At 39.9% G+C, this 18,226-nt stretch overlaps 1 protein-coding gene across 1 annotated transcript in view; it reads left to right on the top strand.

The window, feature by feature from the left end:
• The first annotated feature begins 1,125 nt into the window (after positions 1 to 1,125).
• The window catches only part of adgb (androglobin), a 41,971-nt gene continuing 24,870 nt past the window's right edge, over positions 1,126 to 18,226 (top strand). The window contains exons 1-11 of the mRNA XM_034076660.1: positions 1,126 to 1,299; positions 2,160 to 2,316; positions 2,481 to 2,570; positions 4,862 to 4,933; positions 5,182 to 5,358; positions 8,089 to 8,228; positions 9,775 to 9,861; positions 11,778 to 11,944; positions 13,994 to 14,070; positions 17,287 to 17,461; positions 17,875 to 17,968. Coding sequence (XP_033932551.1) covers positions 1,232 to 1,299; positions 2,160 to 2,316; positions 2,481 to 2,570; positions 4,862 to 4,933; positions 5,182 to 5,358; positions 8,089 to 8,228; positions 9,775 to 9,861; positions 11,778 to 11,944; positions 13,994 to 14,070; positions 17,287 to 17,461; positions 17,875 to 17,968 — 1,304 coding nt within the window. The 5' untranslated portion in view covers positions 1,126 to 1,231. The remainder of the gene's footprint in view (positions 1,300 to 2,159; positions 2,317 to 2,480; positions 2,571 to 4,861; positions 4,934 to 5,181; positions 5,359 to 8,088; positions 8,229 to 9,774; positions 9,862 to 11,777; positions 11,945 to 13,993; positions 14,071 to 17,286; positions 17,462 to 17,874; positions 17,969 to 18,226) is intronic.

Here is an 18,226-nt window from a genome sequence, read left to right on the forward strand (position 1 = left end):
TCCATGTACAAGAAACTGGGGCAGTTTTGCTCTTGCTCAACATTCACCAAATAATATAGTGTTCATATAATCTTCTGTGAACGAAAATGAATAATTAAGTTGCCTCATGTGTGGCTTAGTGTGGTGTGGCAGATATATAAACCATGATCGAGTGTAAATTCTGCAACTCTTCAGAGTGAGATGGCAACATCATTTGATCTTTGAAAGCAGGCCTAAGTGTTGGTTACCTAATGAAAAGCACAGATTAATAGCAAATGGTAAAGTCAATGGCTAGAATAAGACTCACAAGTCTAGATGTTATATCATCCAGCACTGTACTGTAAGCATTAATGGCCACAATGTATAGAGTTGTGCATGTGAAAAACAAGATCACAACATGTGTATGCGTACAACATGGTTTTAAGTTATCCTTGAAGACACACAGTGCAACAGATGAAGTTGTATTTGTGAAATGTATGTATGACTCAGACTCTGCACATGTCTGTGTGTGCCTGAGAGAGAGGGAGACAGGACCATGTGATTTCACTTAAGAAACAGTGTGTGATAGTCATCAGACAATGTCTTCACCACTATGGCTTGTACTCTCTCATCCACACACACACAACTGTTTGTGAAGCAGGAATGCAGTGGAGGTGTACCAGTATTGTGGTGTATTACATTACAGGAACTCTCATTAAATGCCAATACTTCAATCTGCATGAAATTAATACAACATTTCATAGAAAAAGTTAAAACTTTGACATAATACAGATGTATTGGTTTTACTGATAGGAGGTGCAATTGTGTGGTTTTACACTATGATCTGTTAATTTAAGGCAAAACAATTATATTCAATGCCATGATATTCATTAAGATGCAACCTTTGTGACGCTTTTAATGTTACACTTTCATCAAGATGGTTCGAGGAAGGTAGGCTACTGAGTCAAGTTAACTGAGGCGATATTCTGGATGGTTTCAGTTTCAATCTATTGTTTTATTTTGTCAGCTTTTTAATTGATAAGGTTTCTTTGCTGCTTTGTAAATAGATTAGTTGTTATGGAAAATCTGCCGATCCCTCACGATAGTAACAAGTGATGCAACAGCTGCAGACCCCGCCCACCTTAAGGCTCCGTTGCTGAGCAACGAGAAACTTTGAAGAGCAGAGACATAACCAAACAAATGTACCCCCGGCAAGCTACCTGACTTTTTGATTATTTGTACATTTGCTTGCAGGTTTATTTTACCAGGGGCAATGTCCAAGGCATCGCTCAAGAAAAAGGAGACCTCCAGTAAAGTCTCTTTATCCGAACGACAGACTGAGTGAGTTCGGATAATGTTAGCAATCGGGCGTTAATTAAGACCAGCTGTTGTTAGCATTAACATTAGCGTTAGCAGCATATCAGCAAACAACTAAGCTAACGTTAGCATTCAGTATGTACTAATCGAGACACCATACTTTATTAACTGTGGCTGAATTTATGGTTTTATGAATGGTTCACAGATATGTACTATCTATCTGTTTCCGCACAGGTGGGAGAAGTACTTCCTGTGCTTAAGTAAAAGTACAGTGTAGGAATACTCGTTTCCAGTAAAAGTCCTGAATTCCAAATGTTACTCAAATAAAAATACAAAAGTATTAGCTTTAAATTCAGAATAATAAACAGTATATGTTTTGATTATAATTATTGATGCATTAGAGTGTTACCAAAGCTGGTAAAGGTGCACCAAAGTCACTTTATTTACTGCAGGGTAGTTTGTGAATGTTACTGAAGGTGTAACAAAAGTGTTGATTTTATTTCACATCAATAATCCAAATCTGCAAAGTAACTAAATATATTAAATACATGTAGTGTAAAAGCACATGATTTACTGAAGTACAAAGAAGCTAACAATTGAAATACTCAACAAAAGTACAAGTACCTAAATTACCTAAAATGATCCCTAAGTTCAGTACTTGAGTATACGTAGTTTGTTACTTTGAGCCAATGTGTTTCTATACGTCAAAACCTGAAGTAATCACTTTAGAAGAGATGTCACTACATCGCATATGGCATGACAAAAACAGGGTTGTACTGGACTGAATGTCTGGTACAGTACTGGCTAATTTTGTTGCTAAATATTGACAAAAAGAAAAATACAAGCTAACACATTTAATTAATAGTTATGTGTCATTATTTCAGAGCATCGTCCGTGGGAGCAACTTCCTCTGAGAGCCTTGGAGGTGTTTGGAGATGCAGGTTTCCCATTTGGCCCGAGTGGAATGACTCAGAAGTCAACCTGGAGAAATGGGACTCAAGTAAAGGAGCTGATGGAAACTCGAACAAGACTCCTCATGCTGTAAATCTGGAGTATACAATTGTTGCTTTGTATATTGATATATTGGTGTACTGTTCAGTGAACTGTCAAAAAAGTGTTTTATTTCACTATACAACTAAATGTATCTTTATTCTTTGTTTTTGTTGTGTTTCGTATCAAATTAACTTTTTTTGCTTTTTCTTTAGCCATTATTTGAAGATCCTGAGGGGAAAATATCCCTGCCTCCATCTGTGAGAGTGCACTCCTGGAAACGTCCTACAGAGTTTATTGTCAAGGTAACATCATGTGTAGTACCTGTCCAAAACTACGACAGGTATTCTATTGCACTGTATAATGATAAACATACACTTAGAATGTCTGTTTTCATATATCGAATATAGTGGTTCAAATAGGAAACAATAATAAACAGGAGAAAGCACATTGGTCATGAAGGTATACACCAGGGCTATTCAATTAGTTTGGAATGGGGGCCGGTTGATGAAAATGATCTAAAGCAAGGGGCCGGGAAAAAGATGGCTTGAAATATGAGCAATCATAATAAGAGCTTCAGATGCAGTAAATACTACAACAGCATAGTGGAGTGCATATATTGTGTTTAATTAAATCAAACAACATAGCCCCAAGGCCGTTATAGAGCCGCTCCTCCGCTCCCTCCACTGGCTTCCGATAACTGCTAGAATCCACTTCAAGACACTGGTACTTGCGTAGCATGCTACGAATGGATCTGGCCCTTCCTACATCCAGGACATGGTTAAACTGTACACCCCAGCACGTGCACTCCGCTCTGCATCAACCAAACGGCTCGCTGCACCCTCGCTGCGAAGGGGACCCAAGTTCCCATCAGCAAAAACACGTGGGTTTGCTATCCTGGCTCCAAAATGGTGGAATGAGCTCCCCATTGACATCAGGACAGCAGAAAGCTTACACACCTTCCGGCGCAGACTGAAAACTCATCTCTTTCGACTCCACTTCGAGCGATAGAATTATTAACAAAGCACTTATATACTAATAAAGGACTGGCTTACCTAAAGCCAGTTGAGTAGCACTTGAAATGTTTTTGCTCTATGAAACCTGATGTACTTATATGATTCTGTTTTCTTCAAGTTTGTATTTTGTTGGTCGAACGTACTTATTGTAAGTCGCTTTGGATAAAAGTGTCAGCTAAATGCAATGTAATGTAATGTAATAGATCTAAATGGCACGTTCAGAATTCAGTAGACCAACATGTGAAGCTAATTTAACCGTCAACATCATGTCATGTGATTTCATTTAGGTGAAATGATCTAATCATTCACGCAGAGATGCAATAAATGACAGGAGTTGTCACTACAGTAGCTAGTAGGTGGGTTCGAAACCCGAGCCCGCCCAAGTTTTCAGGCAATGTCTTCCCCTCTATCTCTCAATTTAACACCCTCTCTGGAATAAAGGCACTCTGGCCCAAAAGAAAAAAATCTTGAAAAAAATTAAATCAAAATGTGATTACTTTTTAACATTATACTCAGGGCCAGTAAATATCACCCCGGGGCCGGATTTGGCCCACGGGCCGCCAATTGAATAGCCCTGTTAGAAAATGTTTCTGATATCACTGGAAATTAAATGTACAGTATATATATAAAAAATAACCAGTTTTAAAGTCACTTGTCATTTATGTCCCCCCTTTTTGTAGATAACAATGACAAATAGACTACATATACTTGCAGAAAGTATTAGTTTTCTAATAAAACATGTCAGGGGAATTACTCTAAGTAGCTGTTTGTTGCAGCCATTAGCTGTATTGGCAAAGTATATTTATTATTTGCCACCTAATGTGAAATGTAGTTAAGGATATCTTCTCTGTAGTCACCTCCAATATAGTTTTAATTTAATCACTCCGATTTTCTGTTCCCCCTCTCTCAGTGCAGTATTAAGCTATTTTTACAAACGTCCTGCTTTTACATTTAGTCCTTGCCAGGTCAAAAGCTGCCTTTCCACTCAAGAGGCCGAAAGCATTTCATTCATTTCATACAAGAGGAACACAGGATAAACACAAAAGAAATCAGCTGTGCAGACACAGGCGAGGCTCTTCTGTCAAACTCTCTTCATTAGTCTATACCGGTCCTTATTTACAGAGCTGTGTTATTGACGGAAATATTTTTCAAGTTTGGTTCCCACTTAGAGTTGCTGTGACGTCTCGAGAGAACACAACCTTAATTGACCTTCAGCTGATCTCTCTCCCCACCATCTGACCCATTTAATCAGTTTTAATTAGTAAGATGGTAGAATATATTAACTTCATATTGAAATATTCATTGCAGACACAGTCTTGGGCGTATCATGGTGAGGTTAGACCAGTTGAGGACCTTTTGAGGAGGAGAGAATTGTTACGTGGGTTACATATTCATGTCCATTATAAACAGATGACGCAAGATGGCCAATGTGTGTATTCTAATGACTAGTTATGATGTGTAGAAATACAACCACACACTGTAAAATATTCTGAGTGCATAAAGCTTTTCCGTCCGTCATCTGGCTGTGAAAGTCTTCTTTATTTAATTGTTATATTATATATTGCAATCTTCTATTTTAGGGTATCACAGTTGTTGAGAATCCAATGACCTTTGAACTGATCTCTCCAAATGATCATCTGATTTGCAGTGAGGTTTGTTTTCAATTGTTATTTCTTCTTTTCTATAAAGCATTGCACTGACTTTTCAGTCACCAGTATTGACCAGCACTTGAATAGTGTACTTCAGATGTCAGACAGGGTGACGTTTGAATGACAGAGTGAATTACACTTGGGTAATGCAATGCCCTATTGATTTTGTGAATGATATTGAAAGAGATTTCAAGGTTGATAGTCGGTTAACTCATGATAATGTTTCTCTTCCTTCTCTACTCTACTCTTAGCTGATGAGGTGGATCATCAGTGAGATATATATTGTTTGGATGCTGCATAACAATTCAGATACAACACAAGATATTTGGAGACCTTGGGATCACATCTACTCACTGTGTAAGGTGGGCAGAGGTCATGTGCCACTCTACAACATCTATGGAAAATACCTGGTCAGACTCTACTGGATGGTGAGCCTGACACACACACACACACACACACACACACACACACACACACACACACACACACACACACACACACACACACACACACACACACACACACACACACACACACACACACACACACACACACACACACACACGCACACGCACACATCCACCTACTCTTAGTCTATTTAATATGTAGTTTTTAAGACCACTACATTTCTGACATGCAGATGAAGTCATTGCTTCTCAATGCCTCTTTGTTATTAACATTTTAGAGGCGCACTTGAGGAAATGGATGACTTAAGATTGCATTGTATTGTTTAGCAGGCCACATGAAAGAGAGGTTGGAGGGGGGGGGGGATGAGAAAGCCTTATCCACTCAGAGCTCAGATCAATCAGTCTCACTACTGTGCCAAAAGTGGACGGGCTTCATATTGCCTGACGAGTAGATAAGGCATGTTGAGTATCCACGCCAAGTAAGATCATGAGAGCAGGCACAACCATGGTAGGGCTTTATGTCATTCAAATATATTTTATGTTAAGATGTTTCTGGTGTTTCCCTTTTGATCAAAGACCATCATTGCATTGGGATACATCTTGATATTGTTGGTCTAGTTGTTTCAGTATGTGTGTTGCTTGCCACAGATCTGTAAGTAGTGGACACTAAATCATGGTGTCATTTCAGAAAGGAAACTTCTTCCAGCACAACAATTTGGGTCAGCGAGGAAGTGAAAAAAGAAGAGAGAGCTCAAATAGATGGTGTTCTGTAGCACTGTGACTCTTGCCTTGACATCACACGGTTGTAGGCAGCAGTCCCCGTGCCAACCATAGCACGCTAACAGATGGTTGTGAGATGGCATTAAGCACCCAGCCCCCATTCATCCTTCCTGCTTCCTCCCATGTTATTGCTCATAGGCTACTCTCTTATCCACTGCTCATATGATTCCTTATTGTTCCAATTCACACCAGTCTTTTTGTCTCCTTCATGCCGCAGTGAATACCTCGTGAATACCCATTCCATTCCCATTTTCTCAGCCCGTTTTTGTTCAGTCCCTCAGCTCCGTCTCTCCTTTCCGCCTCTTCTTCCTCTCTCCTCTTACTTGCCCTTTCACACTGCATTCTACCCCGTCTCCGAACACATCCAGCTCTTCCTCAGGGCGATGGTTTGACAAGAAAGTGGAAGAACAAGCAAGACATAAAGTCTGCTCGCCCACTCTGTATACAGTTATGTTAGGGCACAGCTGTGATCAGTCAGTCAGATTATGACCTGCTTTTTCTTACAAGCAGTGTGAAACTCCCCCAGACGGCCAGTGAACAGACCACACCACAGGCAGCATGTAATAATCCTCGACACCAAACAGGATGCAAGGTAGCTGACGCTAGGAGAGGTGTGGAAATGTCCTCGGATCAGAGACTTTGAGGTCACGAGTTACCCATTGCGCTTTGAGGGAAAATGTGATCTGAGTGACACCTGTGGCACATTTGGAAATGAAGGAGGAATCCAAGAAATTACCTCGGCAGTGAATATGTCAGGGGCTGGTATCACAGTCTCTAGCCAATCCCATCAGTTCCTCTTATTTCCTTTACATGCAGTTGTTTTCCTAACCATGTACTGACTGTTTAAATGAGTTTTTTGAGTCAGAAAGATTTAGGGTCAAGGAATTCACTGTAAATTGTTATTAAGTTAATTTGAACAATTAATATAAAACACTTCAGTACAGATGAATTGAAACCTGTTAATGTACCAGAGCATTAGATCAGTGGTTGCTGGTGCTGCCTGTGTTGTCGTGAAGCAGAATCAAAGTGAGATTTGTAAGGTTATGAAAGCTGCCTAACACACTGATGCACATTTGATTGGATGTTACTAGTCAGCTGATGATCAGCAAGATGAGGCATCAATGAGCATATGATTTAACAGCTGATAACTAATCAGCCGATGTCAGTGCCATTTCAGTATAGCCCTGAAGGCATTGCTCCATTCTGGTCGGAGAAGCTCTCATTTCCAAATGTGAACATACAGGAGCTCAAATATCAGTGCAAAAAGCGCAATTCGATCAGCTTTACAAATATACTGTGAGATGATGCCTTTTTTAAGCTGATTATTTTGTGTGTAATCATGGAGTTGTTTTTTTTTCCACTTAGTTTTTATTACATAAAAGCATTACAACAACAGCTGTGCACGTACATAACAACCAAAACAAAAATAAACAATGCAACACAGCTATAGATACACATACAGAGATAATATAAAATAAAAAATAAAATGCATCAGAACAGTTCTTCTTATTCAATCAGTCCGTATTCCTTGTCGCTTGTTTGTGTCTTAAACATTGACAATTTCTCCCATTTCTTTTCATAATGTGTTTCTTGTAGTCTCAGTCGATATGTCATTTTTTCCATGATATGAATCTCCTCCACGATCTCCATCCACCGCTCCACAGCACGAGGCTCCACCTTGTACCATTTCCTAGTTGTGGCTTTCTTGCCAGCTATCAACAGTATTTTTACAAGACATCTATGTAGTGAACATTTCCCTCTGTACAATTGCCCAGATAGAGTACCATGTAGTCCATAGGAACCTCATAACTCAGTATCTTTTGCAAAACCTTGTGTATCGATTCCCAGTAATCATGGAGCATCTAATTGTGCCACTCTAAGGAACTTAAAACAAATCAAATGTTGAATTATTTAGTTAATTTGCTTTGATTACACGTCCTCACTCACTGTTTGTTCTTTCCTTGTTTTCAGGGTTGTTGGAGGAAGATAACAGTAGATGATTCAATGCCATTTGATGAAGAAAACAACTTGCTTCTCCCAGCCTCCACCTGTCAGTCAGAGCTGTGGCCAATGTTGTTGGCTAAGGCTCTCATTAAGGTGGCCAACACAAAGTGAGTTACCGGACATTCCAGCAGAGACTACATAAGCGTCTCAAGGAGTTGAGAAACACTTCTAATAGTCTTAAAGTAAGAGGGCTGAGGAACAGACTCCAGCTTATTCCAAGTGTATTCAAACTACTGTATGCACCCTAACTCAAATTAGACCACCTTAAAAATGCACTATGCATATTTACCCATTATACTATTTACACTTTACACTAACCTAACTAAGTAAAGCAGTGTTAAGGATGGTACCATTACCCAATTGCATTAGAGTAATTTGCAATGAACAAAATGAAGGTAGGATATTAAACTTACTGTGATTTTTTTATTATTATTGTTTTTAACATTTTGACCCTGCCAGATCAAATCAGATTCAAAAAGTATTCAAGATCACAGTGTGAAAGATACCTAATGTTTCATGCTGAACTATTGGGGACATTTAAAAAAAGCTGACATGTTAACACCCGATGAAGTAAACTAAACTACTTACAGCTCGTACACTTGCACTTGAACCCCTTAAAGTGTGTTTTGCTGAGTTGCCACCAAACCTTCATGTGACCTACTCTCTGCCTTGGGGCTGTCTTGAGTTCGGTGACAGACAGGCGTTATGTGTGTCTGTGATGGCGTGTGTAAAGTGGCTGTTCCAGTGTTCACAAAAGGTCGAGACATAAATGTTTTATCCAAGACAGGAAACAAAGGAGTCTTTTTCCTTGTGAATTATTTATGAACCATAGTGAAAGTTCTTCGTACTGAAATAGTCCCAAACTTTGCCCAGGTGTCTGCTGGGGCTCATATGAAAGGATGTAGTCTTTTTTTTTTAACAAACAGATTAGTTTAAAGGCTCCATCACTTTTGTGTCGAGCAGCTTTTTAAGATTTTTTTTGTAGTGGTTATGAGCTTTGGCATTACTCATCTAGTGGTGATTTCACCTTCTCTGGTATCATGACTGTGGACTGGACAGGTTGGCCACAGGATCCCAAGAGGGCTGCAGGCATCTGTTTCAACTGAGAATACACACTCACACACACCAGAAAATTGGTTAAATCGACTTCAATTATAATTGCGTTACACATACGACACATTTCAAAATGAACAATATAAGATCAGCCTGTCCCTTTGACAGTCAAACAGACGGCAGAAAAAGTCCAGGCTGGTTATGATAACACCAAACACTTTTTACTATATGAGCTTTGAATGGTGCCTTAAATGGTAAAATGGTGTTAATCAATTATTTTGTAACAAGAGTCAATTTGAACATCCTATTGTTTTGGCATTCTTTGTTATGGATTATTGTCACAAACATCTTGTTTAAAATGTTACCTTGTTTTCTTCTCTGGTGTGAGTACTAAAAAATAATGCTAAAATCAAGACGTAAAACAAGTGCTAATAATTGTTGTTTCATTGTCAGTAGTTAATGCAATTTAGTGGGAAACATGTTTGTGATTTCACATTGAAACCATAACATCAAAGGTTTCATTTTAGAACTGTTTCAATGCCACTATAGGAAGTCTCTAGTTTGTCTTTTTCTACAGTGTTGTGTGTATTTGATTCCCAGTGTAACGTCAGAGGCCAGCAGGGAGATGGGTGAGTTCAGCTTTATCCAAACCCTCACTGGCTGGATCCCAGAAATCCGTCCTTTAAGGTAAGGTCCTGATTGGTCTGATCCATTCTTGTACCTCTGTCTTCCGCATCACTTCCTAAATCCATAGATAAGTGACTTACATACATGTGCCTATGTTAATGCCGTTGATAATCTTTCTTTGCTACTATTGCACCAAAGTGGGACTATCTAATATCTGATAGTTTATAAAAACAAAGGCTGTGGCAATCACACAGTTTGACAAGCAGTGAATTCTTCCTGTCAAATATACCATTTTATAGAATCTACTGGAGCAAAGAAAGAAACATGTGCATCTGTCTACAGTGGTATGGAAAGTCACACTTTGGGAGAAACTACTGAGACACAAGCAGATTTATAATAAAGGAGGAGAGGAGTGGAGAATCTCGGCTTGTCAGTGATGGAACTTCAATGGGGCAACAGTGTTTAGGAGTGGAGCTGGGTGGTGTTATTCTCTGCAGCTCGGCAGGCTAGCTGCTGTTAGTGTGTGTCTGGGGAATCCATCAACACGTTCAGGGGCTGTACATGTTTGTGTTACGGATTTATTCGTGACATGTGGGTCTGCAGTCACACACACACACACACACACACACACACACACACACACACACACACACACACACACACACACACACACACACACACACACACACACACACACACACACACACACACACACACACACACACACACACACACACACACACACACACACACACACACACACACACACACACACACACACACACACACACACATTCTCCCACACCCCCAACACCCCACCCCCACACATCACACACATACTGTACATACCATAGGTACATACATACAATTCTATTTACAACATCTGCTACCATTTAAATTGACAAAAGTGCAATTATACCTAAATTGTGGCAACAAAATTAAAATTTCTGCTCTGTAAAATATGGTTGGTGTTGAGTGTTTTGCTTGTGTACTACTAGCATGATATAATGGCAGCTGTTTGGCATAAGAAGAATTGTGATTTTCATTATTCTGGTTAATGCTAACAATTAGCACAGAGGAGATGTTTTTGTAACCCAGAAAACTGTACTCGTTTTTTGGTGCATCATTTTCAACCACTGTCTCTACCTTCCACAACTGCTGAGCTAACAAGATGGAGGAACTATTTTACCAACAATATGTCTCTGCCCTCTTATGGAGATACATTCAGTATTCAAAAAGAAATGCAGGCTGCAGTTCAAACAAAGAGTAGATGTCCTCCTCACATTAGAATGACAGGATCAGGCTGAACATCCATAAAGTAAACCTTTAAGCTAACACCACAGTGATGTTCTTCAAGGAAAATAACATGAGCTCATACTATACCTTTGAGTTGCTTATCACACATAACAATAGTGTTCACTTGTTCTGGTACACTAACGTGCTTTACCATGCGTTCAGCAAGTGTACTGAGATGACCCATACATCTGGCATTGTAAGGAAGCTAGCCTGTTTCAATGTCATTCTTCACTGGTTTCTTCAATATGTTCGGTTGTGTCAGTGAGGTTGTGTTTCATTTAGGTCTCTGTTTTGATTTGCATTTGAAGGTCTTCATGCTTTAAAATAGTTTTAAAGGCATTATGTAAAGCATTTTGCATTGCCTTTGTGGATGAAATGTGCTGTACAAATAAACTTGCCTTTCCTGCAGAAGCTAAATGTATTCTAAAGAATGTCGGGGAGATTTAATGATGTAAGAACTGCAGCCCGTTGTATTGCAAATAGGGGGATGTACACAGTGTGAAGAAATGGTAGACTTCATCTGTTAAAGCAGAAGTCATAGTGTTGAGAGCTTGCTCAAAACATTTTGTATTGGAAGCAAAATAAATTACAGTCAAATCCATCTTAAAAATGCAGGTGTTTTCAACCCAATACTATAATACTGTCGCCTATTTCCTAATCCTATTTTTACCTCCTTTCAGGTCCGTAAACCTGGGAAAAACCTGGGATTTCTTACAAAAAACCCTTCCGATATTTACATTACCGGATGAGAGTTTGCTGGAGACGAAGCCTCAGACTGCAGATTCAGCTGCAGCGAAAGATTCCAGCTTTAATGACTGCAAGAATGATCCCGCAGAGCAGGAGAAAAGTAAAGGACTGAACTGTGTCACAGTCTCACACACACACACACACACACACACACACACACACACACACACACACACACACACACACACACACACACACACACACACACACACACACACACACACACACACACACACACACACACACACACACACACACACACACACACACACACACACACACACACACACAAAAGCACACACACACACACACACACACACACACACACACACACACACACACACACACACACACACACACACACACACACACACACACACACACACACACACACACACAAAAGCACACAAAAGCACACAAACACAGAAAGGCATGCAATTATGCAAACATGCAAACCCGGAAACATACATCTCTATTACACACTCTGCTTCCACAATAATTGAGTGAGTCAATTAAATCAATCATCCATTAGATTGAGAGCATTCGAATGCACATAATACTTAAGTACAGCTCATTACTCCATCAGTGGGCTGTTTGAAAAATGATATTGATGGTCTACTTTATGTGCTGCACTATACTGTATGCAGTATTTCTATTTGTATATATGTACAGTTTGTTAATGCACTGTGTGTGTACATCTCTATTTTCCTCCCTCTGCATCCATAATTCAACTGCTATGGAGCGTGACAATGAATATTTCATTGTCCTACAGGAACTCAATCCTATCAATGATACCATTCTATTATTCCAGAAATACGTGGTATATCTTTGCAACATTCATATTTGTTTAATGTTTTGCGGTGAGACTTGAAATACACTCCCGGCTGAAGGTCGCTCACACACATATTACAGAACACCTTGAATTCTGAGCCAGTGCTCTGCTACCTCTTTCCTGTTGTTTCAAGCATCACTTCCTGTTTTCTAGAGCTCATGTATTATGGAGCGCAGGGAGGGTTAATATGTGTATGGTGGACTATAAATAACCCAGCAGAGGGAGCAGTGGCAGGGTGAATTATTTGGTGTTCCCGCAGGGCAGAAGAGCCTCCCAAGTTAAAGGTGGGTATGTGATGAATGTCCTCGGAAAACAAAGAGGTTTCAGGTCATTAACTTAGAGGGATACAGTTTAGGCAAGGCAAGTTTATTTATACAGCACCTTTCAACACAAAATGAAAGACATTAAAAAGTAGTGCAGTGGAAACGCATTCTAAAAAGTTTAGGCTTTATTTAGGTTGTACAATTAATTTAAAGAATCATATGTACTGAAAAACTAAACATTTCAAGTATTTAAATCAACATGATTGGGCCACAGCAGGACGTCCTTTTCCACTCTTCCCTCTCTTGCCCTCGTATTTACCCACCTGCCCTGCGCCTGCAGTCTGTTCCTCTAATTCTGCTGATGTACAGGAATACAAGTGTGACTAACACAATGACAGGTATTCACAACATGCATTACTTAAAAACATTTCTCCTCTAGAAAAAGGTGCTCCTCATATACATGCATGCAAAGACCAAAACACGTTCTCTCTCTGTCTCACTGTTTTTGTGCCCACTGTTGTATTCCATTGAAGTATATACATTGAAATGCATAAATCACTATGCAGCATAAGAAGCACTTCTCTGTTCAATACTTAATGCACAGCCTTTAGTCCAGCCGTGCTCTCTTCTCTACGGTCCTTCAAATTGATTTTCCATGTTTCATGGCTCATGTGCTCCTCATACTCTAAGATGCCCCATAGGAGCAGGGCCATCCATAGATAACCTACATACTCTCTTATTTATTCCTGTGGAGGCCAATAGTGCTTTCAGATCTCCAGGGCAACACATTACATTACACTTTCTATCGTCTTTATCAGGTTTACTTTTAGATGGCACTTAGTTTCACTGTATCGTTGCATTTAATCCGAGTCAATCCATCATTTAAGTTGTAGTAAATTGCACTGCGAACTGATACATTGCAAGGTGTAAAATGTCAGTCACGGAGTGTGTATATATATATTGTGTATCCATATTGGACTGTCTGTGTTTACTTGTGTTTCTGTGAGTTTGCATGTGGGGTTTACTTATGTCAGTTTCTTTGTGACTTTCTCAGGTGCCCCTGAGGTAGTGGTGTGTGCCAGCTACTACCCTTTACAGCCACATCATAATTCCTTTGGGTTTGGACAAATGGTATGTATTTTCTCTATCCCTGCTCTCCGCTGCTATATATACACCTGATCATTTCATACAGATGTATTTACTTCAGTCACACTGAAACGAGACACATTTGCGTGAAGACATTTTTATCTTGCACATAATAGATCCAAGTAAATATAAAGACAATTTTTAAATGGCCAAATTTGATCTAATTAACTCCCACGTGTTAATGAAATTACACAACATTTGAGAGATAAAGATACATTTCAGTACTTCTAAGTCACCTCTGCATGTGTGTGCGAGGACGTGCAGCAGTATGGAACATGGCTGTCCATTGCATGCATTATATAGGCTTATTACACAGCATTGCATTTGCAAATTCCGGAAGCTTAAGGTGTTTCTGGGCTAAAATCACAAGTTATTCCTTATTGCTAAATCAATTCAATTCAAAACCTTTATTTATCCAGGTAAAATCCCATTGAGATCAATGATCTCTTTTTCAAGGGAGACCTGCAGCAGTAGGTTCCACAAGAAGACATAAAAACATAAACAACAGAACAACAAAAGGACATCATACAGCAAAATGTACAGGGATTACAATTTACATATTTAACCACATGTACAGGTACCAACAGCATCTGATTTTGTAGCATCCAACCGAGCTTTAAAAACATGTAGTGGTACTAGCTTGGTAATTTTCCATTCTTTTTGCAGACTGTTCCAAGTTAGTGGAGCTGCACATCTAAAAGCTTTCTTCCCTAAGACAGTCCTAGCACTTGGCACATTTAATAAAACCAGAGCATGCAATCTCAGGCAATAAGTACTTTCAATTCGCAGAGAGATCCGGGAGCAGATATAAGATGGTAGTTTATCCAACATGGCTTTGTAAATGAAAAAGTACCAGTGACTGAGCCTCCGTACAGTAAGTGATGGCAAAACCGCCTTGGTATACAGGGTACAGTGATGTGTTAGTGCGTTACAATTTGTCAAAAATCTCAGTGCACTGTGACACGCAGCATCTAACTTGCTCAGGTAATTGGCAGGTGCATTCATATATAACAAATCACCATAGTCCAGCACAGGTACAAAGGTCACAGAGCCTTTTCCTGGCCTCAAGCGAGAAACAGGACTTATTTCTGAAAAAGAAACCTAGCCTAACCCTCAGCTTTTTAAGCAGGTTATTTACATGAAATTTAAAAGTGAGACAATCATCAAGCCAGATACCAAGGTATTTGTAACAGGTAATCACTTCAAGTTGTATTCCTTGCGTAGTTACAATATCCAAAGCAGTCTCCGGTGTATTTTTAGCTTTAGCTTTAGAAAAGAGCATTACCTTGGTTTTATCCACATTTAAAAGAAGCTTAAGCTCAGAGAGCTGAGCCTGAATAGTGTTAAAAACAGCCTGTAATTTAACAACAGCCTCGTTAATCGAGGGACCTGCACAGTACATAACGGTATCGTCCGCATAAAAATGTAAGGTTGCTCCTTCGACATTTTCACCTAAACTATTAATATAGATAGAGAATAATAGCGGACCTAAAACTGAACCTTGTGGTACACCATTAGTGATGTTTAACCACTCAGAAGACAGCCCATCAAAGTGAACACATTGGGACCTTTCAGAGAGGTAGTTCACAAACCACCCCACTGCATGGCTGGACATGCCAATACTGACCAGCCTCTGCTTCAAAATGCGATGATCGACGGTATCAAAAGCTTTGGATAGGTCAACACATAGAGCTGCACAACTCTGCTTATTATCTAAAATACTCGTAATATCATTTACCACTTTCATTGTGACAGTGATGGTGCTATGTTGCTTTCTGAAGCCTGACTGATGATTAGACAGGATGTCATTTGTACATAAAAACTCCTTTACTTGTTCACTCACCAAGCGTTCAAGAACCTTAGCCAGAACTGACAACTTAGAGATGGGTCTATAATTGTTTAATAAGGTGGCCTCCCCTCCTTTTAGCAAAGGCAGGACATACGCTGACTTCCATACTTTTGGGATTTTGTTCGTGCTGAGAGAGAGGTTAAAAAGAGTAGTAAGAGGTGGAGCAATAAAATCTGCAGCTATCTTTAAAAAGAAAAGTTCTACGTTGTCCGGACCAGCCGGCTTTTTAGGATCTAGCTTGGTTAAGACTTCACGAACAACATCAACAGTAAAAGGAGTAAAACTGAAAGGGTTTTCCAGACCACATTGTTCTGTGTCACCGACCGTGGTGTTCACAGAAGCAGAGTTAGAAACAGAATGAAACAGAGAGCCACAGGACACAAAATGCTCATTAAAACAATTTAACATGGTAGCCCTGTCCGATATAGTGCCAGATGCTGTGGTAAGGCACGGAGGTAGCTCATTACGGATATCACCGGTGGATATCGATTTTATGGCTTTCCAGAATTTTCTAGGGTTGTTCAGGTTCTTTGTGGTAACTGACAGATAATACTTAGATTTAGCACTTTTGACATTTGAATCTATTTCTTAGCTGCCTAATACGCAGCCATTCTACCTCTGAGCCTGATCTCCTAGCCTTTGCCCAGGCCTTGTTTCTCTCATGTAGGAGACTAGATAATTCAGCAGAAAACCAAGGATTGTCTCGTCCCTTCACTCTAAATGTACGCAGGGGTGCATGTCTATCTATAATTTCCATAAAATCAAGATAAAAATAAGACCATGCGGTTTCTATATCAGCACACAAATCGATTTCAAAGTATAATTTTTTTAGATCATCCACTGCAGGCATAATGCACGGCAAGCAGGGGCGTCGGTGGTGTGTGAGGTTGATCCAACTCTCTCTCGCTGTAATATATTTTTTAGCATTGGCCCTATTACGCCATCATACCTCTGTTATGTAGCACAGCAATGTGAAAAATGTACTGAAGCCCTAAAGTAAAAGTGGGCGGTGGAGATGAAACGTAACAGGGCTTATGACCGGGGGGCATGGTGTGTTCTATTTGGATGCTTCCCCTCAACAGGCTTCACTTGTTTTATTATTTATACCCATGCTAAGGCTAATTGGTGGACAGGATTTCCTTTGTGAGAGGTGTTGCATCACCTCCACTCTCTGATCTTGGGTCGAAATCCCCTTTGAACAGTTTGACGTGATTAACATGTGGAGTTGGTTACTGGTGAGAGTAATTATTAATATTACCGAGTATCTTTTGAAACTGCATTTTTCACATGTTGATTGGTTGTTACTGCATGTGTATTTATATCTGTGCTTTTGTCTATGTGCGGACACACAGGCTAATTCCTCAGAGTGCCTTCGTCAGTACGGGCTCTCCTTGCTGTGCAGCCACATCGTCTTGTTGACCAGAACCCGGGCTTGCCAGCTTGAGGCACCACTCAAACCTCCACCTGTACCACAATGGAAACTCATCCGCCCGAAGAAGGAGATCAATGTCACGGATGAACCACGGAGTAAGAGAGAGACAGAGAAAGAGGCAGGGCATGAACAAATGTTCAAATTAACTTTGAAAAAAGGTTGGAAGGGGGAAAAGAGGAGGAGGGTGCAGAGGAGGAAATCTAACACATAGAAAAGTACAAATTGTGTGATAGAGCGTAGGTGAATGTCATAAATAATAATGACTAGAAAGGAGAGCGAATGCTAATGCAGGATATTTAGAACCTGCAGTACAGAGGGCATTCTGCAGCACATGTTGAAATGAGAAAAGAAGGAGGATAGCTACAATATTTCTGTAATGAAAATAGCTGCTGGCTCGGGCATATCTGACATCAGCTGATCTCTGAGTGGAGCGAAAATGTAGTCAGGAGTGTGAAAAAGCATGCTGGCATGATGTGAGAGCTCTTTTTTTTCTCTTCTCTTTTTACAGAGCTTTCTTTGTCCAAACCAGAGCAGTTCATTGAGGTGGCCAGCCCTTTTCTCTCCTACAGTGTCAAGAGCAGCGCTGGCCCGATCCTGGAGCTGTGCGTACACTTACATCATCTAAAACTTAGAAATTAAACTAGATGAGTCTTTTCTTTCTTCATGTACTTCTACTCGTTTAACTGAATTGTATTACTTGTCCTTAGCTAACCCTTTTCTGAGCTCAATGCAGAGGAAGGAAAGCAACAAAACTGCCAATACCTGGGGAAGAAAAACACATTATCATCATCATATCAGTTTTATTTATGATCGACTGCTGTACCTCTGCCCTCAGTTGTCCCTGCAGGAATGATACAGTT

This window comes from Pseudochaenichthys georgianus, chromosome 24 (genome assembly GCF_902827115.2).
Source record: "Pseudochaenichthys georgianus chromosome 24, fPseGeo1.2, whole genome shotgun sequence".
NCBI lineage: Eukaryota > Metazoa > Chordata > Actinopteri > Perciformes > Channichthyidae > Pseudochaenichthys > Pseudochaenichthys georgianus.